Source organism: Canis aureus, chromosome 18 (assembly GCF_053574225.1).
Source record: "Canis aureus isolate CA01 chromosome 18, VMU_Caureus_v.1.0, whole genome shotgun sequence".
NCBI lineage: Eukaryota > Metazoa > Chordata > Mammalia > Carnivora > Canidae > Canis > Canis aureus.
Genome location: NC_135628.1, coordinates 16,281,616 through 16,304,460, shown reverse-complemented (window position 1 = coordinate 16,304,460; position 22,845 = coordinate 16,281,616). Strand labels below are relative to the sequence as shown.

The 22,845-nt window shown below is 42.3% G+C and overlaps 1 protein-coding gene across 4 annotated transcripts in view; it reads right to left on the bottom strand.

Annotated features, from left to right (window-relative positions):
• PDE1C (phosphodiesterase 1C) overlaps positions 1-19,023 on the bottom strand; it is a 482,957-nt gene extending 463,934 nt beyond the window's left edge. For all 4 annotated transcript variants that reach the window (XM_077856290.1, XM_077856292.1, XM_077856291.1 and 1 more), the window contains exon 1: positions 18,924-19,023. In XM_077856290.1, the coding sequence (XP_077712416.1) occupies positions 18,924-19,008 (85 nt within the window). In that variant the 5' untranslated portion in view covers positions 19,009-19,023. The remainder of the gene's footprint in view (positions 1-18,923) is intronic.
• Positions 19,024-22,845: the final 3,822 nt, after the last annotated feature.

Genomic DNA, 22,845 nt, shown 5'->3' with positions numbered 1-22,845 from the left:
AATCTGATCCTGTCACTTCTGCTTAAAACCACCAGTTGCGGGCAGCCCGGGTGGCTCAGTGGTTTAGTGCAGCCTTCAGCCCAGGGCATGCTCCTGGAGACCCGAGATTGAGTCCCACGTTGAGTTCCCTGCAGGGAGCGTTCTTCTCCCTCTGCCTGTGTCTCTGCCTCTCTCTCTCTCTGTGTCTCTCATGAATGAATGAATGAATGAATGAATGAATGAATGAATAAATAATAAACCAGTTGCAGGGCACCTGGGTGGCTCAGTGGTTGAGTGTCTGCCTTTGGCTCAGGTCATGATCCTAGGGTCCTGGGATGGAGTCCCACATCAGGTCCCTCTGCCTATGTCTCTGCCTCTCTATCTCTCTGTGTCTCTCATGAATAAATAAATAATTTTTTTTTAATTTAAAAAAAATTACCTTCTACTGCTCTTGGGGAAAAAGACCAAAACCCTTCAGCTGGCCAGAAAAGCCTCGGCCCACCTCTAGCCTCTTCTCGGCCATATTCCTCCTCTACCCACCCTACAACCACAGGGCCTCTGCACAGGCCATCTGCTCCACTGGATGCTCCTACACCTCTCCTCCCACCTGCATCAGGGAACCCTACCCCAATCCCCCAGATTAAGTACTATCCCACTGTTGGGCACTCATAGCACCCTGGCCACTTCATCAAGAGAAGAGCACAGTTATACCACTAATGTCTGTGGGCTCAGCCAGTTTGTCGGTTTTACTAACATGATATCCCTAGTGCCTAACACAATAGCCGTTGTGTGGTGGGCACTCCATAAAGAAAGGCTAAATGAATGATTACAATTCATGTGCAGCCAGGGACACTACAATACATGTGCCTAGACAAAAGCAAAATCAGATCCTGGAAGGCCTATGAGGCCCACTTGGTAATGTGGGCTTGATCCAAGCAAGCAACGGGAAACTACTCAATAGTTTAATTTTTATGTTCCCAAATTCATTTTATTTGTTGTTTTTTATTTTTATTCCAGTATAGTTAATACACAGTGTTATATTAGTTTCAGGCGTACAATATAGTGATCCAACAAATCTATATATTTCTCATGGCTCATCATGATAAGTGTACTCTTAATCTCCTTCACATCTATTTCACCCATCCCCCACCCACCTCCCCTCTGGTGACCATCAGTTTGTTCTCTATAGTTAAGAGTCTGGTTGTTTGGTTTGTCTCCTTTTTTCCTTGTTCATTTGTTTTGTGTCTTAAACTTCTCATATGAGTGAAATCATATGGTATTTGTCTTTCTCTGATTTATTTCATATAGCATTATACTCTCTAGACTCCTCCATGTTGTTGAAATGGCAAGATTCCATTCTTTTTTATGGCTGAGTAAATATTCCAGTGTGTGTGTGTGTGTGTGTGTGTGTGTGTGTGTGTGTGTGTGTCACATCTTCTTTATCCATTCAAGGATGGAGACTTAGGCTGTTTCCATAATTTGGCTATTGTAAACAATGCTGAAATAAACACAGAGCTGCGTATAGCTTTTTGAATCAGTGTTTTCGTATTTTTTGAGTAAATATCCTGTAGTGGAATTACTGGATCATATGGTGGTTCTATTTTTAATTTTTTGAGGAACCTCCACACTGTTTTCCACAGTGACTACACTAGTTTGCATTCCCACCAACAGTGCACAGGGTTTCTTTCTCTTTACATCCTCACCAACATTTGCTGTTTCTTGTTTTTTTTATTTCAGCCATTCTGACAAGTGTGAGGTGATAGCTCATTGTGGTTTTGATTTGTATTTCCCTGATGATTAGTGACGTTGAGCATCTTTTCATGTGTCTGTTGGTCATCAATATGTCTTCTTTGGAGAAATGTCTGTCCATGTCTTCTGCCCATTTTTAATTGGATTATTTGGGGGGTTTTTGGTATTGAGTTGTATACATTCTTTATATGCTTTGGTTACTAATCCTTTATAAGATATGTCATTTGCAAATATCTTCTCCCATTCAGTAGGTTGTCTTTTAGTTTTGTTAATGTTTCCTTTGCTGTGCAGAAGGTTTTTTATTTTGATATAGTTACAGTAGCTTCTTTTGTTATTGTTTCCACTACCTCAGGAGACCTGTCTAGAAAAATGTTGCTACAGCTGATGTCAGAGAAATTCTTTGCTCTTTTCTAGGATTTTATGGTTTCAGGTCTCACATTTAGGTCCTTAACCCATTTCGAGTATATTTTTGTGTATGGTTAAGAAAGTGGTCCAGTATACTTCTGCATGTTGCTGTCTAATTTTCCCAACACGATTTGTTGAAGAGGCTGTCTTTTTCCCACTGTATATTCTTGCCTCCTTTGTCAAAGATTATTGACATATATACATGGGTTTATCCCTGGGCTCTCTATTCTGTTCTATTGATCTATGTGTCTATTTTTGTGCCAGTATCATACTGCTTTGATTGCTATAGCCTTGTATCTTGAAATCTGAGATTTTGATGCCTCCAATTTTGTTCTTTTTCAAGATTGTTTTGGCTAGTCAGGGTCTTTTGTAGTTCCATACAAATTTTAGAATTATTTGTTCTGGTTTTGTGAAAAATGCTGTTGGTATTTTGATAGGATTGCATTAAATTTGTAGATTGTTCTGGGTAGCATGGACATTTTAATATTTTTTCTTCAAATCCATGAGCATGGAATATCTTTCCATTTGTTTGTGTTGTCTTCAATTTCTTTCATCAATGTTTTATAGTTTTAAGAGTGTAGGTCTTTTATCTCCTTGGTTAAGTTTATTCCTAGGTATATATTATTTTGGTGCAATTGTACACGGGATTGTTTTCTTAATTTCTCTTTGGCTTCTTCATTATTAGTGTATAAAAATGCAATGGATTTCTATATATTGATTGTGTATTCAGAAGCCTAACTGAATTCATTTATTAGTTCTGGCAGTTTTTTGGTGGAGTCTTTAGGATTTTCTATATACAATGCCATGTCATTTGCAGAAAGTGAAAGTTTTGCTTCTTCCTTACCAATTTGGATGTATTTTATTTTATTTTATTTTATTTTATTTTATTTTTTTGTCTGATTGCTATGGCTAGTACTTAGTTCAATACTAAGTTGAATAAAAGTGGTGAGAGTAGGCATCCTTGTCTTGATCCTGATCTTAGTGGAAAAGCTCTCATTTTTTCACCATTGAGTATGATGTTAGCTGTGGGTTTTTCACATATAGCCTTTATAATGTTGAGGTATATTCTCTCTAGACCTACTTTGTTTAGGGTTTGTGTAATGAATGAATGTTGTACCTAATCAAATGCTTTTTCTGCATCTATTGAAATGATCATATTTTCATCCTTTCTCTTTAGTGCAATGTATCATGTTGATTGATTTACAAATATTGAGCCACACTTGTATCTTGGGAATAAATATCACTTGATCATATTGAATGATTTTTTAATGTATAATTAGATTTCCCAATATTTGGTTGAGGTTTTTTTTTTTTTTTTTTTTTTTTTTTTTTGCATCTATGTTCATAAGAAATATTGGCCTGTACTTCCTCTTTTTTGTAATGTCTTTATCTCGTTTTGGTATCAGGTTAATGTTGGCCTCACAATATACATTTAGAAGCTTTCCTTCCTCTTCTATTTTTTAGAATAGTTTGAAAAGAATAGGTATTAACTCTTCTATAAATGTTTGGTAGAATTTACCTGTGAAGCCATCTGGTCCTGGACTTTTGTTTGTTAGGAGTTTTTTTTTATTACTGCTTCAATTTTATTGCTGGTGATCAGTCTGTTCAAATTTTCTATTTCTTCCTGCTTCAGTTTTGGTAGTTTATATGTTTCTAGGAACTTACCCATTTCTTCTAGGTTGTCCAGTGTGTTGGCATATAATTTTTCAAAATATTCTCTTATGATCCTTTGTACTTCTGTGGTGTCAGTTGTTATTTCTCCTCTTTTATTTCTGACTTTGTTTATTTGAGTTCTCTCTCACACTCTCTCACTTTTTTTTTTTAATGAGTTGAGCTAAAGGTTTATCAATTTTGTTGATCTTCTTAAAAAAACCCGCTCCTGGTATCATTGATCTATCCTATTGGTTTCTTTAGTTTCTATTTCATTCATTTCTACTCTGATCTTTATCATTTCCTTCCTTCTGATAGTTGGGGTTTTGTTTGTTCTTCTTTTTCTAGCTCCTTTAGGTATAAGGCTAGATCGTTTATTTGAGATTTTTCTCACTTCTATAGGTAGGTCTGTATCAATATAAACTTCCCTCTTACAACAGCTTTTGCTGCATCTCAAAGGTTTTGGACTGTTGTATTCTCATTTTCACTTGTCTTCATGTATTTTTTTTTATTTCTTCTTTGATTTCTTGGTTGACCCAGTCATTGTTTAGTAGCATGTTATTTAACCTTCATGTATTTGTGTTCTTTCCAGATTTTTTCTTTTGGTTGATTTCTAATTTCATAGTGTTGTGGTCAGAAAAGATGCATAGAATGACTTTGATCTTTTTAAATATGTTGAGACTTGTTTTGTGGCACAATATGTGATCTATTCTGGATAATGTTCCATGCGCACCTGAAAAGACTGTGTATTCTTCAGTTTTAGGATGGTATATTCTGAATATATCTGTTAGATTCATTTAATCCAATGTCATTCAAAGCCATTGTTTCCTTGTTGGTTTTCTGTTTGGATGATCCATCCATTGATGTAACAGGGGTTATAAAGTCACCTATTATTATTGTATTGCAATCACTTACTTTCTTTGTGTTTATTAATAGCTTCATTATGTAGTTGGGTCTTTCCATGTTGAGTGCATAAATATTTACAATTGTTATATCTCTTTATTGGATTGTTTCCTTTATGATTATATAGTATCCTTCTTTGTCTCTTGTTACAGTCTTTATCTTAAAGTCCATTTTGTCTAACTATTGATACCCCAGCTTTATTTTCACTTCCATTTGCATGAATAAATGCTTTTCTATCCCTTCACTTTCAAACTGCATCTGCCTTTGGATGTGAAATGAGTCTCACATATAATTGAGTCTTGCTTTTTTAACTACTCGTTCACTTTATGTCTTTTATTAGAGCATTTAGTCCATTTACATTTAAAGTAATTATTTATAGATATGTGTTTATTTTTTGCCATTTTGTTACTTGTTTTATGGTTGTTTTTGTAGTTCTGTTCCTTTCTTCTCTTGTTCTTTTCTGTCATGATTTGCTGGCTTTCTTGAGATTCCTTTCTCTTTATTTTTTTCCCAGTCTATTACTGGTTTTTAATTTGTGGTTACCACTCAGTTTATATATAACATCTTATGCATATAGCAGTCTATTTTAAGTTGATGGTTGCTTAAGTTTGAACTCATTCTTTATTCTCGTCCTCTGTCGTTTTAGATAAATGATATCATTATCTTACATCTCTTTATTTTATGAATCCCTTGACTGATATATATAAATATACTTAATTTTACTGCTTTTGTGCTTACTACTTTTCTTACTTCCATTTATGTTCTTTCCTTCCCACGCAAAAATTTCCCTTTAACATTTCCTGTAGGATTGGTTTAGTGGTCAGAAATCCCTCTAACTTTTGTTTGTTTGGAAAACGTTTTATCTCTCCTTCCATTCTGAATGATAGCCTTGCTGGATAGAGTATTCTTGGCTGCAGGTACTTTTAGCATTTTGAATCTATCATGGCATTCCTTTCTGGTGTGTAGTATTTCTGCTAAAAAAAAAAAAAAAAAATCCACTAATGGCCTTATAAGGTTTCCCTTGTATGTAACTGTTTTCTTTTCTCTTGCTGCTTTAAAATTCCCTCTTTATCATTACTTTTTGCCATTTTAATTACTGTGTGTTGGTATTGAACTCTTTGGGTTGATTTTGTTGGGGTCTCTCTGTGCCTCCCATATCTGGATTTCTGTTCCTTCCCTAGATTCAGAAGATTTTCAGCTCTTATTTTTTCAAATACATTTTCTGTCCTCTTTTCTCTCTCTTCTTCTAGGATACCACAATGTGAATTTTATTACATTTGATAGTGTCACTGAGGTCCCTAAGTCTATTTTCATTTTTTATTATTTTTTTCTCTCTCCTGTTCTCTCCATTACTCTATCCTCCAGGTTGCTGATCCATTCTTCTGCTTCCTCTACCATTTGTTCTATCTAGTGTATTTTTAACTTCAGTTATTGAGTTCTTCATCTCTGATTGGTTCTTTTTTATGTTTTCAATCACTTTGTTGAGGGTCTCATTGAGGTCCTCCACTCTTGTCAAGTCCAGTGAATATATTTATTACTTTTGCTTTAAGTTCTCTATCAGGCATGTACTTATCTCCATTCCATTTAGCTCTCTTGCTATGATTTTGTCCTAATCTTTCATTTTGGACATATTCCTATGTCTTCTCATTTTGTCTAACTCTGTGTGTCTGTTTCTGTGTTAGGAAAGTCAGCTACTTCTTCTGCTCTTACAGTAGTGGCCTGATAAAGAAGAGATCCTGTGGTGCCCTGCAAAGCAATGTATCCCTGTTTACCAGAACCTGGTGCTTCAGGGATGTCTCTTATGCACATTGTGTTGTCGCTGAGCTGCATTTGCCTTCAGTCCAGTTGACTTCAAGGTCTCTTTTTGCCTGATGTCAGCAGGGTTTTGTCTCCATGTTAGTGGGCCAGTTGTGAGGCTGCTTGGGCTTGACGTGAGTCAGACCAGGCATTCACCAGAGATGCAGTAGCACTGAACTACAGGGTACTTTTCCTGTGTTGTCTCTTAAGAAGCCTTCATTTTGGGGCAGCACCTGTAGTCTGACCAGATGTCTGTCCTTAGCCCACTGATGGGGTTACAGATGGACTGGTGTGTACGGTTATCTCCCCAGAGCAGGAGTCACTTTGGAGTTATACTGTCCCCTGTCAACGCTGCTTGCACACTGCTAGGCTTATGGCACCACTTTAAATGGGCTTTGGCCAAGAGTGTATTGGAGGGCAAAGGATTGCAGGAGAACATGGGGGCAGGGTATGCAGTGTTAACAAGATTTGCATAGGTCTTTTTGTAGGAGACCCAGAGCTACTTTAGAAAACTCCTGCTGCATGACTAGAGGGGAGAAGTCCTCAGGAGAGCATGGGGGCAAGGTGCATGGTGCCAGAAAGGTCCAGGGACAGGAGGTGTATAGGGGAGGTGAGAGGGGTGGATCCACAGAAGCACACAGGAGCAGAGTGAGCAGTGTTAGCAAGTTAGGTAGTGAGTGTTGGCATCACACTGGTTCCTGCAGGTGTCTGTGTGTGTCTAGGCAAGGGGCAGGGGAGCAAAACGGTGCCCACCAGCTCCTTTGTTCCTAGAGGAGTCTCTGAATGATCCCTGTCCCTCCAACACATGCTCTAAGATTAGTAAACAAATCTCCTCCCTTCATACTCCAGGTGTTTTTCAAATTGCTGCTTCTATGCTGTATCTCAGCAGGACGATTGTGCTGTCTCTTTAAGGGCAGGGATTCAGTTTCCTATCCCCCTTCCAGCTCTCCCAGAGCCCAGTCTACTGATTTTTAAAGTTCCAGGTGTTAAGCCTCACTGTTATAACAACAATTAATGAAATTTCACCCCTCTGGTTTTCAAAGTCAAATATTATGGAGATTCATCTTCTCCATGCAAGTTCCTAGTACCTGGGGTCCCTGATGTGAGGGTCTGTTTCCTTCCTCTCTTTGAGTCTGAAACATCTCTCCCTCCTGTAGACAGTCCCTGTGGGCCCACTGAGCTCCCATTTGCATCTCTGCCTTTTCTACTCCCTCTAATGTGTCTTCTTCTCTACATTTAGCTGTGGAGAGTCTGTTCTGCCCATCTTTGGGTCATTTTCTGGGTTATTTACACTGATGTGGGTGTTTTCTAGTTGTATCTATGGGACAGGTGAAGTTAGGATCTTCCTACTCTGCCTTTTCCCCATAAGTCTCATACTGGACAGTTTCAAACTGAAGGGCAGAGAGATCAGTTGTATGCTCCAAAAGAACATTCTAGCTGCTGTGTTGAGAAGAATGTGGAGGGGAGGCCAATTGGAAATATTGCAATATTGGAACTCAGTAGGAGAAGAGGAGGTCTGAACTACGGCAGGGGAGATGGAAGGGAAAGTATGAATAGGAAAGAGTTTAGAGGGGCACCTGGCTGGCTCAGTTAGTAGAGTATATGACTCTTGATCTCAGAGTCCTGAATTCAAGTCCCTCATTGAGCATGAAGACTACTTAAAAAAAAAAAAAAAAAAAAAAAAGCAGAATGAGTTTAGGGAAGAAAATCAACAGGACATGATGGCTAATTAGATGAGATGGGGATGAGGATGCAGGAAAAGGAATCTTAGGTTCCCAAATTTCTGCTTCAGATGCCTGAGCTTTCTGAAATGCAGAAACTGGATTTGAGTCACTGTTCTGAAACAAGGCACTCAAATTTCTTGAAGCCCCAGTTTCTCCACCTACAATATGGAGCTGCTCATAGTTCTCCTGCAAGGTTACTGGTCAACCAAATAAGTTGGTGCTTGGAAAAGTGTTTCACAAATAGCAAAACCTTGTTATTATCATCAACAACATGGGGATAACAACTTGCATAACTGCATTATCACCCCAAAAAAACAACCTCTTTGAAACTGTCTCTAAGACTAGGCTTAAATTCTTACACAAATGGCCTAAATTCTGCATCTTTTAAACTTTTCTCACTGTCTTAAACAGTTGACCTCATGAATGACCCAGATGAGAAAGGAAGAAAAGGCATCTCATTGGAAGGTTGGGTTTCCCTGGGGCGCAGCAGATGGTTAGGATCTGCTTCAGCACAGACTCCTGCTGGTTCCCTCCTTAAGAGATGTTGGATTCCCCTTCAAAACTTACTGACTTAACAAAACTTGAAAATCTAAAGTAACTTCCAACTGTTTAAGAAAGATGAGTCACTAGACACAATGAGCTATACTTTGTGACCACAAGGTAAGCATCAAAGCCAGCCAAATACCTTCAGGCTTGGCATGAACTAAGGAAAGAGAAAAGAGAAGGTAAACGAAATAAGATTTATAAGCATCTGGGGTGGTCTCATTACTGGGCCAGCACTATATAAATGTCATAATCATATATAGATATTATTATTCCTATTTCATAAGGTTCAGAAAGGTAAAGAGAGTGGTCAAATATCTCATAAATGGTGAACATCAGAGCTAATCAATTCAACTTCTGATTTGTCCAAAAATAAAGAAGGAACATTCTTTCTACTTTATACACTACAATAATTCTTTGAGATGATCTCCAATAGACAATATGTCTAATGAATAAAATATATAATTCAGCAGATCCAGCACAGCATTTTAACCCAAAAAATAATAAAATAGTAAAGAGGACTAGACCTGAACCCTTAAGGCCTGCATTGAAACCCTCACTCATCAGGGACTACTCCATCTGCAACCCCACTTACAAAAGCTGAATTAAACAACCTTAAAGGCCCTTTCTTAAATGCTAAACAAATGCTGGTGATTAGTAATGATGCAAGTCCAAGATAGCTAATCCTTCTCTTATGTTCTTTTCCAAGCTCATGGAATCACACCTGAGTCACTCTATGCCATCATCAAGAAGAGAAAAAGCACACTAGAGAAGCAGAAAGGAAAAGCCAATCAATTAACATGATTTCCTCCCAGAGAAACAAATCTCCATAGCAGCACGTGTGGACTGATCTTCATGGATGGAGTCTTGAGTAGTTTGGACCTTTGTCCAGCAGATACTGCCCTTCCATAAATAAAAACCAACTTCCAGTAACTTTGCTTCCAAGCCCCACTTCCCCAGGGCTCCTTGGGGAAGCCCTGGTTCTCAGGCCAAGCTCCCACCACACTCCAGAGCCTGCCCACCAAATGGCACAGGAAGTGCCAAGCAGCTCTCCCCAGAGCAGCTGGCACCAATTACCCAGACCCTGCTGGAAGCGCTGGGCTGGGGTAAGGCAGGCATTCCGGATACCAGCCTGGTCAAAAATCCTATCCTAAAACAAAGACAGCCTTGCAGCCCTGCCAGCACTCATCATAAGTGTCTGGTGGGGGTCTGTGGGAGGCAGCCAGGGGGCAGGCTGGCAAGCACCATCCAGGAAAGCAGCTGTGGGCCTGGGAGACTTGCCCATTCCCTGATTGCAGGGCCTCTCCATCATCACAACGAACAGCTACCAATTATTGGGCACCTAGAGTGAGCTAGGTTCTTACATTCTTCATCCTATTGAACTCTCCCAACACAACAAAGAAGGAACTGTTATGCCCGTTTCCAAATGCGGAAACTGAGGTTCAAAGAAATTCATGATCTTTCCAACAGTCACAGGGACAGGATGAGCCAGCACTGGGCCTAGAGCCCAGGTCTCCTATATTATCTTCCTTTCTACCTACCATCCTGGCCTGGGAGAAATAACCATCTAAAAAAGGGCCTAGAAATTAGGGACTCGTGTTGCAAAGCCATCACAAGTGACACACTAAATCCTAAAAGATGACAAATTGGTTGAGAAGATGGGAGCATTTGTAGGTCCACCATAAATTCTTCGAGAATAACTACACAGCATCAGGACACCAATGCCCAAGGACACAAAAGTGAATGCCTTTGGTAAGAAATGCCAATTCTGAACATCAGAAAACAGAAGCTCAAGGTCATAATTACAGCTTTTCCATAATTACAGCTTTTCAAAGAATAGTACATATAAGTATTTGATCAAGCAGGCCTGAGAGTTGGTTATTACCATTAACCTCATGATAATAATATTATTGTAGAAATATATTATCATTATGGATATATATTATGAATATAATAATAACATAAAAATATTATAATAAACATTTATACAGAACTTACTATGTACCACATGCTGTTTGGAGTGCTTGATGTACATTAACTCATTTAATCTTCCAACACCCCAGGAGACAGGTAATATAATTATCTCCATTTAAAAGATGAGCACATCGAGATGTTCTTGGATGGTAACTTGTCCAAGATCACACAGCTAAAAAACTCTGAACCCAAAATTCAAAGCAAGGTAGTCAAGTTCCAGAATCCATGCTCTTAACCTCTGTACATACCTCCTCTCAAAACCAGTAAGCGTTTATGAAGCAGAACCCATGCTAGATGCTCCCATAACTACTATCTATTATCACATTTATTGTTCATAATAAACAAATCTAGGAACGTGAATTGAAGCCATGAAGGCTTCCTATACCATCAGAATGGACCTAACCTTGCTGACAAACACACACTTGGAAATCTCCACCCATTTGTTCCATTTCCCACTAGGATTTGATATCATGGTCACTTGCCTTTGCTTCCTCCCTTGAGTCTAAGCTCAGTGGTTATCAAACTCACTGTGAATCAGAATTACCACACCAAATTACTTACACACAATCTAGGTTACTTACTCCGAGAATAATTTTAACCCTTCGCTAGTCTTACATCCAATTTACCTCTACTTTGCACTGAACTCTGTGAAGCATCTTTCACCAGAAATCCCAGTGCACCTCATTTAGCCATTCCCCTGCACCTTCCCACTCTGAGAAAGTTATGATGGCCCTTAGGACTCAAGGCTCACCTCCTTCCCAAGTGGCAGGAACCACAGAGATTTCCTTACTCAACCAGTTCATTTACAGATGGAGAAACTGATGCCCATGGTAAGTGATTCATCCAGGATTAAAGAGCGAAGTTAGTAAGAAACTAACCCCAACTCCCAATTCTGAGTCCAGTGTGTGTTTTCTATCATACTAGGCATTTTCCCCCATGGTTTCCCCTGCCCTTCCACAGAGTCTGGTTCAGTGCTATATTCAGCAGATGTTTATTAACTTCCAATAATAATAGTGCTGTAGATTGTGCCCCCCAAAATCTATATGTTGAACACTAACCCCCAATGTGATGATATTAGGAGGTGGGGCGTTTGGGCAGTAATTAAGGTCATGAGGGTAGAGCCCTCATAAATAGGATTAGCACCCTTATAAAAGAGATGCCGGAGAGGTCTCTTGACCTTTCTGTCATGTGAGGACACAGAGAGAAAATGGCCATCTATGAACCAGGAAGCAGGCCCTCCCCAGACACCAAATCTGTTGGTGCCTTCCAGCCTCCAGAACTGTGAGAAATCAATTTCTGCTGTTTAGGCCACCGGGTCTGTGGTATTCTGTTACAGCAACCCAAATGGCCTAAGACAATGCCTAGGAGCTCTACTTGCATTTTATCTCATTTAATGTTCCAATCCAGCAACGTAGCTTAGGACACTGAACTGCAACCATGTGATGCCACCTCTCCAATATCACAACCAAAGGAAGATGGGGTTCATACTGTGAACCCCAAGTGACTAATTCCAGAGCTAGTTCTATTCCAAACTCTAATAACCATTCTGGTCCCCTTTTCCTTCTATGTCCCGGGACAGATCCACAGGCCTGGCTCAGAAAGACATTCCTGCAATGCTGGAACTACTCCAATTTCCCCATGGCTCCAGGTGGATTCTTTCCAGGTCCAAGGAGGCTGGGTAAACTTTCCAGGTACACCGTGTGGCCCAGGGAGGAGTGTCAGTCCATAGGATGGCAGAAGAGTGCCCAATGAACACTTAGCTCGTGTTCCTGTCTGGTGCCGGGGACCAGCATGGTTGTACAGGGCTTCCTGGTGCCACTCCCACACCAGTACAGGCTGACCTATCGCTGAACCTGCTCCAGAGCACACCCGCAAACCCTCAAGACCATACCACCAACCCTCATCCATTCCTGGCCAGAGCCAGCTCTAGCCACAGCATAATTTCAGGTGAAGGAAAGCAACAGTGAGCAAAGACACACAGTGTGACAGCCAGGCACCGCGCATGGCACATCACTGTCCAGGATGTGATCCACCCACAAGGAAGGTGATACTACTCCATTCGTTCTAAGAGGAAAACTGAGGCTCAGAAAAGCTGACTGACTTGCCTAGCCAGTGCAATAAGTATTTGTGTGACTCCAAAGCTCAGGGTTTCTCACTACAAATGCAACCTCTCGGGGATCCCTGGGTGGCTCAGCGGTTTAGTGCCTGCCTTTGGCCCAGGGTGCGATCCTGGAGTCCCGGGATCAAGTCCCACGTCGGGCTCCCAGCATGGAGCCTGCTTCTCCCTCCTCCTGTGTCTCTGCCTCTCTCTTTCTCTCTGTGTCTATCATAAATAAATAAATCTTAAAAAAAAAACAAAAAAAACAAAAAAACAAAACAAATGCAACATCTCTGCAAACACACATCTCTAACACTGTGTACTAGGGTTGCTGGCTGACAATCAGAACCCCATCGTGAGGGCCTCATTCCTCAAGCTCACGATACATCTGCCCTTTGTTGGAGTGTAAATGCTGTCAAGAGGGGGGCACGATTTTTAATAAGTATGAAGTCTTCCTAATAACAAGAAGTTTTTTGATGGCATTTTAGAGTTAAAGCAATTTTTTCTTGCATAACTTCACCTGATTCTCACCACAGTTCCATAACTGAGACTCACACTCCCCATTTCACAAGTGTGAAGGTCTTGCCTCCACCCAGACCGACAGGCAGGTGGAAAGCAGACAAGTCATGAGCACTGAGTCCACCCTGGACTGAGAAAACTCTGAGCCATATGCACCAAGGGTGACCAGGGGCCTCTACGCCTAGGCTGGTGAGTGGGCCCCACTCCCAGGGCATACAGCCAAGTCACCCTGGCCTCATTTACCATGGAGTCCTGCTACCCCACCAGAAGCCCTGTGACAGAAGCATCCATTAGCAGGCCTCCTCCACTTAGCATGGGTTCCCAGCTCCCACAATCCAAGAGCAGAACAGGAACCCTCACTCCCAGCCCCCTGGGCCTTTGCTGTCTAGGGGACCCTTATGTTTCCTCCTCTGGGACAACCTCACAGAGAGAAACATAGGGCATGGGAGCTAATGGCAGTTGCTACAGGAAACACATCCCTCTGTTAGCAACACCGTTTCAGTACAGGCCTAGAATTTTCCACACCACCAGGTTCATTTTTTAAGAAAGTAGCTTCTTTGCCATATACCCCACCAACTTCATATCCTCCTAGCCCTTGGCTTCACCTATTTCTTCTGACACCCTAGAGATGATCACTGAGGGGAGAAGGGAAGTGAGAGCCCTCTTGGAGCCCCATTTTCTCATCTGTAGAATAAGTGGTGAGGAGTACCAAAAGAGATTAAGAGAGGCCCACTCAGTTGGTTTTAAAAGAAGAGTTGTTTTTGGTTTTTGCAGACATACTTCACTTTGAACGGAAGACTAAGAGAGGGACTGTCTACTTACTTCACCCTGGAGAAACCATGTGACTAGTTGGTGTAAGGGCCAAGGGCAGGTCACCCCAAAATGTGCTACTTTGGCATGCAAATTATTTCAAGCTGAAAACAATCAAGGCCCAAAAGACTTAGAAAGAAACTTAGAGGGATCCCTGGGTGGCGCAGCGGTTTAGCGCCTGCCTTTGGCCCAGGGCGCAATCCTGGAGATCCGGGATCGAATCCCACGTCGGGCTCCCGGTGCATGGAGCCTGCTTCTCCCTCTGCCTATGTCTCTGCCTCTCTCTCTCTCTCTGTGACTATCATAAATAAATAAAAAGTTAAAAAAAGAAAAAGAAAGAAACTTAGATTTCCCCCTCCACCCCCACTCCACCCAACTGCCTAAAAGAATTTAGAGTACCTGCTCCAGGAAGAGAACCACGGATAACTACATTATAATATAACTAAGGGTGGGGGGGATCCCTGGGTGGCTCGCTGGTTTGGCGCCTGCCTTTGGCCCAGGGCGCAATCCCAGAGTCCCGGGATCGAGTCCCGTGTCGGGCTCCCGGCATGGAGCCCGCTTCTCCTTCTGTCTGTGTCTCTGCCTCTCTCTCCTCTCTCTATGACTATCATGAATAAATAATAAAAAAAAAATTTTTTAAATATGAACTAAGGGGTAGTAGATAGGGAGAAACTTAGCAAAGTTGATTTGTTAAAATTCCTCTCTATGCTCCCTTGTTTCTGAAACAAGGAAACAAACATTTGTTTAGCAAACATTTACTCTTTTCCATCTTCTTGTTAATTGCTTTCCTTCCCTTTGAAGTTTCAGACCCCTACCTCTTTCTCCTCAGTTCAGGATGACATACGTATTTCATTTTGTCTGACTATCTTTGGAATCTCATGTCTATGAGGATTCCCAGTATGTACATAATTAAATTTGATTTTCTTCTGTTTATCTGTCTCATGTAAGTTTGATTCTTAGTTCAGCTATAAGAATCTTAGAGGGTAGAGAAATTTTTTTTCCCTAACACTGGCAACCATGGGTGTGGACTACAGATATCTGTATGTTTCAAAGCAAGTCTTCACTGCCACACACTGATGCTGGCAGGAATAGGAGTCCTCCTTCCTGGGAGAAATATTTATAATATACATAACACAGCACTTACAAATATTATACACACACACGCATGCACACAGACATAGAAAGAAAGAGAGAGGAAAGGGAGAGAGAGAGAGTAAGGCTCCCTTGAATATGTAGGGGTTAAAGGCATCAGTACACTACACAATTGAAAATCCACATATAACTTAGATTACCTAAAAACTTAACTACTAATAGCCTACTGTTGACTAGAAGCTTTGTTGATAGCATAAACAGTGGACTAACATACATTTTGTATGTTATATGTACAACATGCTATATTTTGTCAATAAACTAAGGTAGAGAAAAAGAAAATGTTATTAAGATCATCATAACAAAGAGAAAATACATTGTACTGTACTATACTGTATTTACTGGAAAATATTCATGTATAAGTGGACCTGTGCAGTTCAAACTTGTGTTGTTCAAGGGTCATCTAGATATGTATATATTCACACATATACACACACACACACACACACAGAAACATATATGTATATATGCGTTGGGGCACCTAAGTGACTGAGTCAGTTAAGGAGTCTTGGCTCAGGTCTTGATCTCAGGGTCATAAGTTCAAGGCTCCATGCCTACATGTGCATATACAATGTATATCATTGATATATATTAATTATATAATTATGTGATTAATATACAGTAAGTATATATTATATAATTAATATATAGTATTATATTTATATGTTATCTATAATTAATATATTAGTTCTGTGTATAATTAGCATATACTACTATGCACTAAGACCACCTGTAAATTAAAATAAATTATAAAATCACCCAGAGGAAAAACATATAGGCAAAGGAAATAAAAATATAATTTTACAAAAGAAGTGAAATAACATGTGAAATTGAGATTCTTCTGTCCACCTCTCGAACCAGCAACTTTTTTTTGAAACTATAGTGTCTGGTATTCATGTGAGTGTATGAGCAGCTTGATAAACTGCTGTAGGAGTATAAGCAGGTATTTGCAGAGGTTAGTCGAACAATAAATGTGTTTTAAAATCCCTAAAAATATACAGAGTCATAGACAAAGCAATCATACTTCTAGAAATGTATCTTCAGAAGTATTTACGGATGTTCTCAAAGATTTAGTCCTTTTTCACTATTATGGCAAAAAATCAAAAGACACTAAATAACCAACAATAGGAAACTGATTAAATAAATGCTTTAAATATAGCATGAAGCAAAGCTAATAAGATTTTAAATAGATTATCAAATATTATGATTGCATTTTGTTTTAAAAACTATATACACACAAAAAAGTACTGAGTATATAAATATATGTTAATAATATTTAGCATTGGGTGATAACATTACAAGTGATTTTCTTCTTCCTTTTCGATTATTTGTGTTTTCTCAAATGTTTATATTGGCCTAAAATTTCTAACATGTCTCTTAAGGTATTTACTAGTTTCTACCTAATAAAAAGTCATGTATGGACAGGTCACATCACCTCAAGAGCACAAATTCCTTGAATACCAAGTTCTAAGTCTGATTTATCTTCATAACCTACCCCCATGATATTAGCTTAGGGCCTTGAATAATTACAATTGCCATTGATTGAATGTGCACTGTGTGGCAGGCATAGCGCTAAATTGTATCTTTTAATGCAGTAAAATTCAATAAGCATTTGTTGAAGAAAGCAGGGAAGAAGGACAGATGGAAAGGAGTATCTGAATAAATGTCCAGAGATCTGAAATAAGCTAGCGGCTCGCTCACCAGGAAGTGAGCAGCTCACTTTTGAGGTCCCTTCTAACTAGCAGACCATACCAATGTGCTAAACCATTTCTTCTAGTGAGTACAGGAGCAAAAAGGATGGAAGGGGTTAGGTGGGGGAGGACCTGGATTTTAGAAGCCACACTTTTCAGAAGACCTCACAGGGAACTACTAGGTAAAGCTTTAAAAACCACTTTTAGAAGTCTCTTATCAGATTCAAGAAAACTAACATTAACATGGCAATGGCCTTTTAATGATTTAAAGATAATAGCCTTTTAATGTTGCCATTGGCAACATTAAATTCATTTCTACAAAAACTCCCCAAGCAGCCACCATCACCATTAGAAGGTGAAAGATAAATTATACAGAGTTTCATAGGCGCCTGAATAAGTGATTCAGGGCAGGGTGTGAACTCTCACAAAGGATGATGAGGCCAAGGGAGTGCAGAGAGAGAACGTCTTCCTGATAGAAGGACAGCAGAGGAGGTGGCCAGTGAGCAAGAGGCAGGGGAGACAAGGTTTCTCAACGCAGAGTTAGGGAAATGGCATTCCTGGTTGATGAAACAGCCAGATGGAAGGCTCTGAGCCTGGGATTTGAGGAAGGGCAAGCAATGATAATTCTGTGGAAGACACGGGTTTAAAGTGACAGTTGAGGCAGGAAAGGCTAGCTCAAGCCAGAATGGGGAGTCTTAGGAAACAGGCTAAGTAGTTCAGACTTAATTCTGGAAGCAATGCGTTGTTCAGTCCGAGCCCCAGAAATCTTGGGCCACTTCATTAAAAGGAACAAAGGAGTTCCTAAGATAAGTTCCTCCCCACTGGTTTCTTCTTGCCCCTCTGGCAATTTCTTGCTACCGGGTGAGGAGTGAATGCAGCCCACCAAAGAGCAAATTAACACACCCTTCATTTTCAAAGATTTGGAGGTTCAGTTCAGATTTGAAGCCACAATAACCTGAGCATAGACAGAAGTAGAAATGCTGGAGCAGCTCCTTGGCACCTGGCTTTGCCCTGTTGTTCTCCAAACTCTGACATTCCAGAAAGGAAGCCCCCCCCCCACCCACCCCCGGCTTTGCCCACCTCTTGGGAAGATGAGGAGGCAACCTCTGGCCACTTGTTTCAAAACAGTGCACAGCTTGGGACCGGTAGGGAAAGCTTGGAGAACTGTTCTCTTCGAAATCAGCCACCAGAGGGTCAGAGCCCTGCAGTCCTGGCTCTAACACACCCTCTGGTACTCCTCTAGGTAACAGGTTGGAGAAGGAAAGAAAACGGGGAGCCACAGGGAGTCCCGAGGACCGCGGGCCGCTTTCTCTCGACTATTTCAGGAACACGATACACGCGTCCCTGCCTCCCTGGGAGCCCGCACCCTGCGGGTCTGGCGCTCCTCCGCCTCCCCCTCCCGCCCTCCCGCCCTCCCCATCTCCCTCACCCGCCCTTCTCTGTGTCTGTGTCCCTTTCCCCCGGTGGAAACTGCCCTTCGGTCTGCCTCTCCCTCTGCGCACCTGTCTCAGCCTCTGCACCCCGCGTTTCCGTCACCCCCCGCCCCCCCCCCCCACCTCTCTGGCTATGGGTCTCTGACCCGACCTCCAGGTGTGCCCTTCCGTGTCCCGTGCGGCTCTGCCTCGGCCCCTGTCTGTGCCCAAGGCTTCCCCGGGGCTTTCCGACTGCAGTCCTGCGGCGCCCCGAGCCCCGTCCCCGACCTCTCCATCCCTCCGCCTCCAAGCCCGCGTCCCCACCGCTCCTCTCGGGTGTGCGCTGCTGAGCTCGCAGCAAGGGAACCGAGCGGCGCGGAAAGCCGGGACCCTGCAGACGGTCGGCGGCGCTGGGGGCCTGGGGGACCCGCCCCCCCGCCCGCCCCCGAGCGCCCCAGCCCCTGCTTAGGGAGGACCCCGCCGCCCGGCTGGGGCGGGCCGGAGGGTGGAAAGTTCTCACCGATGGTGAAGCTGTAGCCATCGATGCTGAAAGTGGCGCTCCGGCATTTTTTGAAGCCCTCTTTCCTGTTGCTGGCGTCCGTCATGGCTCGGCCGCGGCGTCCCTCCGCGCGGTCCCCGCCGTCCCGGGCCCCGCCGCCCGCTGCGAGCCCGACGCTCCGGCCGCGAGTCCGCCCAGGCGCTAGGAGCGCGGCGCGGTCAGGGCAAGGCGCCGCCGCCCCATCCCCGCCGCGGGGCTGCAGGTGGGCGCGAGGGGCGCCCGGAGCGGGGGGCGGGCTGGGCGCGGGCTGGGCGCGGGCTGGGCGCGGGCTGGGCGCGGGTGCGGGTGCGGGTGCCGGTGCCGAGCTCCCTGCCTCCTCCGCCCGGGGCTCTGCGGCCGCCGCAGCCCGCGCGCACGCCGGTTTGGTCTCACAACTTGGCCTTCCCCTCTCTGGGGGCTGGTGGGGTTTGGGGACTCAGGGGAACGGCTGGGATCTGGCGTCGTGCTTCTTCGAGATGTTTTCTCTGGCAGGCGGGAGAGCTCCCAAGAAGCACATCAACAGATGGAAAAGCAAACATCCGAGCCGGTCAGATGCTGCCAAAGTTTACTCCAAACAAGGAAGCTGGGGGGGCGGGAGGGGGGAGGGGGAGGAGGTGTGAAATCGCCACGCCCACTTCCTCCCAGCAGCTGTCCCCTCCACGAGCCTAGAGCCGCGATAAGATGACTTCTCCACGGTCCCTCACCAGAGATAGTATCAAAGCAAACCGTATCTGTGGCCACGCGCTTTCACACGGAGGCTGAAGACGTGCAATTTACAACCCTGTTCTAGCCCATTGCTAGGGGCTCGTCCCAGCTCTCTCCAACGTGGTTTTGCCACATATTAGACTCCTGGACTTCGTGGAGGGGAGAGATTTTACCAATCCTATAGCTAACCCTCCTATAGCTTCCTTACAGATAAGGAAACTGGGGCCCTGAGAGCCTTGATTAAGGTACTACAGATAGAAAGTTGTTGCAGCGTTAAGACACAGTAGTTTCTTCTGGTGACACCAAGGCAATCACGGGTCCTACTGGAATGAGTGACTGGTAGGCAGGGTTTATACAGAGAAAATCATTCCCTCCCTCCAGCTAGCAGTTACTGAGGATTTACAATTGCGTTGTTCTGTGTCAGGAACCAGGGAGATCAAGCGAAGAGATCAGAGCTGAGTCCCTTGGTGGAGTCCACCCAGTGTCACATGTAGAATGACAGTGCTATGCTCAGGTTATTGGAGGACCACAATTAATTTAACTTCATTTGCTGTGATTGGATTTGACACAATTAATAAACACTTGTCAATCAGAGGTCAATCAATCAAGTATATTTAGAGAGTCAATCAGGTATATTCCTAATTGGTTCCAGTTGAGGTTAGGGAGCAGTGGGTTCTTTCCAATAGTTCCCATTCCCCTATATTTTTTCCACTTTCCCAAACCTTTAGCAGATGCACCCACCTTCTCTTGTGTCACTGTAAATCCTGGAGTGAGGAGCCTGAAAGCCCTGAGTGACAGTCTCCTATAGTAAATTATCAAGAAAAAAATATCTAATGCAATGGAAATTTTTCCATGAGTGAGTGAAATTAAGACTTGGTATTTAATCACTCTTAGCAGAAAAGCTTTTTGAGATACAATCTATAAAAATAATAACAATGTGATCATTTATCTGTCCCCTAAAGACTGGTAAAAATAACTTGCCTGAACAATTAGAACTGTTTTTAAACTGCTTCTCCCCAGAATCATTACCTCTCTCTCCCTGGTTTTAGAGATTGCACACCTACAGAACCACTAAATGCATTGCTTCAAGTGCAGAGTCTCAAAGCAGCCTTCTCGGTGTAGAGCCCTTAACACCAAACCAAGTGAAGTGAATGCTAACATTATATAAGCCAAGAAAGAATGAGCCCAAGACTAAGATCAAAAGAAGCATTGCTTTTACTTGTTCTCTCAGAAATACTCAGTCGAGAGTGCTTATGAAGTCAGAAAACTAAACCAAACAGCTAAGCAGTTGTATAGATCCTGCAATCTTATTAGAGCAGGGGTCAACAAACTAATGCCAGCGGGCCAAATCCAGCTTGTCACCTGTTTTTATAGTCTTCATGCTAAGAATGGTTTTCACATTTTTAAGTTATTGAAGAAAATTCAAGACCATGTCTTCTGACATGCTAAAACTATATGAAATTCAAATTTCAGTGTCCACAAATATTAGAACATAGACACACCCCTTTACTCGCATATCGTCTATGGCTTGCTTTTAAACCAAAAGGCAGAGTTGAGTAGTTCTGCCCAAGACCGTATGGCCTGCAAAGCCAAAAATATTTACTATCCACCCCTTTACAGAAAATGTTCTTAGATTACATTAAATATCTTACATTACATTTATTTTAAAATAAGTTGGGTGGGGGCACCTAGGTGGCTCAGTGGGTTAAGGGTCTGCCTTTGACCCAGGTCATGATCTCAGGGTCCTGGAATGGAGCCCCATGTGGGACTCCCCACTCAGGGAGTCTGCTTGTCTCTCTCCCTCTGCCCCTCCCCCTGCTTGTGTGCTCTCTCTCTCTCTTTCTCAAATAAAATAAAATAAGGACCTAAAATAAAATAACTTTGGAAAGGAAATATCCTTTTTTTAACTGCTAGAGTGGATTCTAACAAGGAAGGTATAGCCACAAATATTTGATAAAGGAAGGAGGGAAGGAAAAAACAATATACATATTCATACTTTGATCTCATCATTAGCCAACATTAATTAGATTAAGATTAATCTCTCCCAAGAGATAATGCATGACCCTACTTCATCCCAAAAACTCAGTACTCAAATCAGCTCATAGCTCATGGATGAAATAATGCCCTTCAAAACATAACAACTGCATATGAAAAAAAAAAATCTGGCAGGATACTCCTCTGACATGGGTACTACTGTCATGTCCTTTGACACTCCCTGTGAAGGGGCTGATACCTATTTCCAAATGAAAAAGAGTGCCAATGGCATGTATTTATTGCTCATTGGTCTTTAAACTTCTAGAAAAAGATGAGATCCTATATATAGCATATGTTATCAAAAAGTCAGCTTCCTAAGAAAATAACTTTTTATTTGTTGTACCAAAGAAAAGACAGCTCTTCAACATTTCATTAATACATTCCAACCATTCTCAGGTAGGAAGCTCCCTACCATCTGGAATTCTCCTAACAGCCAATGGTCTAAGAATTGAAAACCCATGTTGCCCAATGCTCTTTTGAACTGTAACCCTGCTCCTCTGGCTATAATTGGTAAGATCTACATGGAGCTAATGGGTATCTTTTCTGGGAACAGGAATTATGACAGATGAAAAGAAAGTTCTGGTAACATTCCAGAGGTACCTGGGTAGCTCAATCGGTTCATCATCCAGTTCTTGGTTATGGCTCGGGTCATGATCTCAGGGTTATGGGATTGATGTGGGGCTCTGTGCTTAGCACAGAGTCTGCTTATCCCTCTCTCTCTCTCTCTCCCTCTGCCCTTGCCCCAACACCTGTGCACACAACAACTCTCTTTCTCTCTCTCTAATAAATAAATAAAATCTTTAAAAGAAAGAAAGGTCCTGGACACTCCAGAGCCATTCCAGCCAGCATCTGAGAACCAGCTCCTCCTAAGTTCCATAAGGTGGCCTAATACCTTATACTCTATTCCCTTTTTGTGAATGACCCAGCATAGGGGCGTTTCTCTTGTTTGCAACCAGGAGATCTCACTAGTCCACCAAACGTAATCTCTTCAAGTTGGAACACAGAGGAAGAAGAAATGAACAGAGAAAGGGAGGACTCTTACATTATTGATTACCAACAACATGTTAGGCATCGTGCTAACCAAGAAATGGTCCCTACCTGAGGACTTTACATGAAGAATAAGTTCCAGACAGTCCCTGGAACAGAGCATCCAAATGACAGAGCA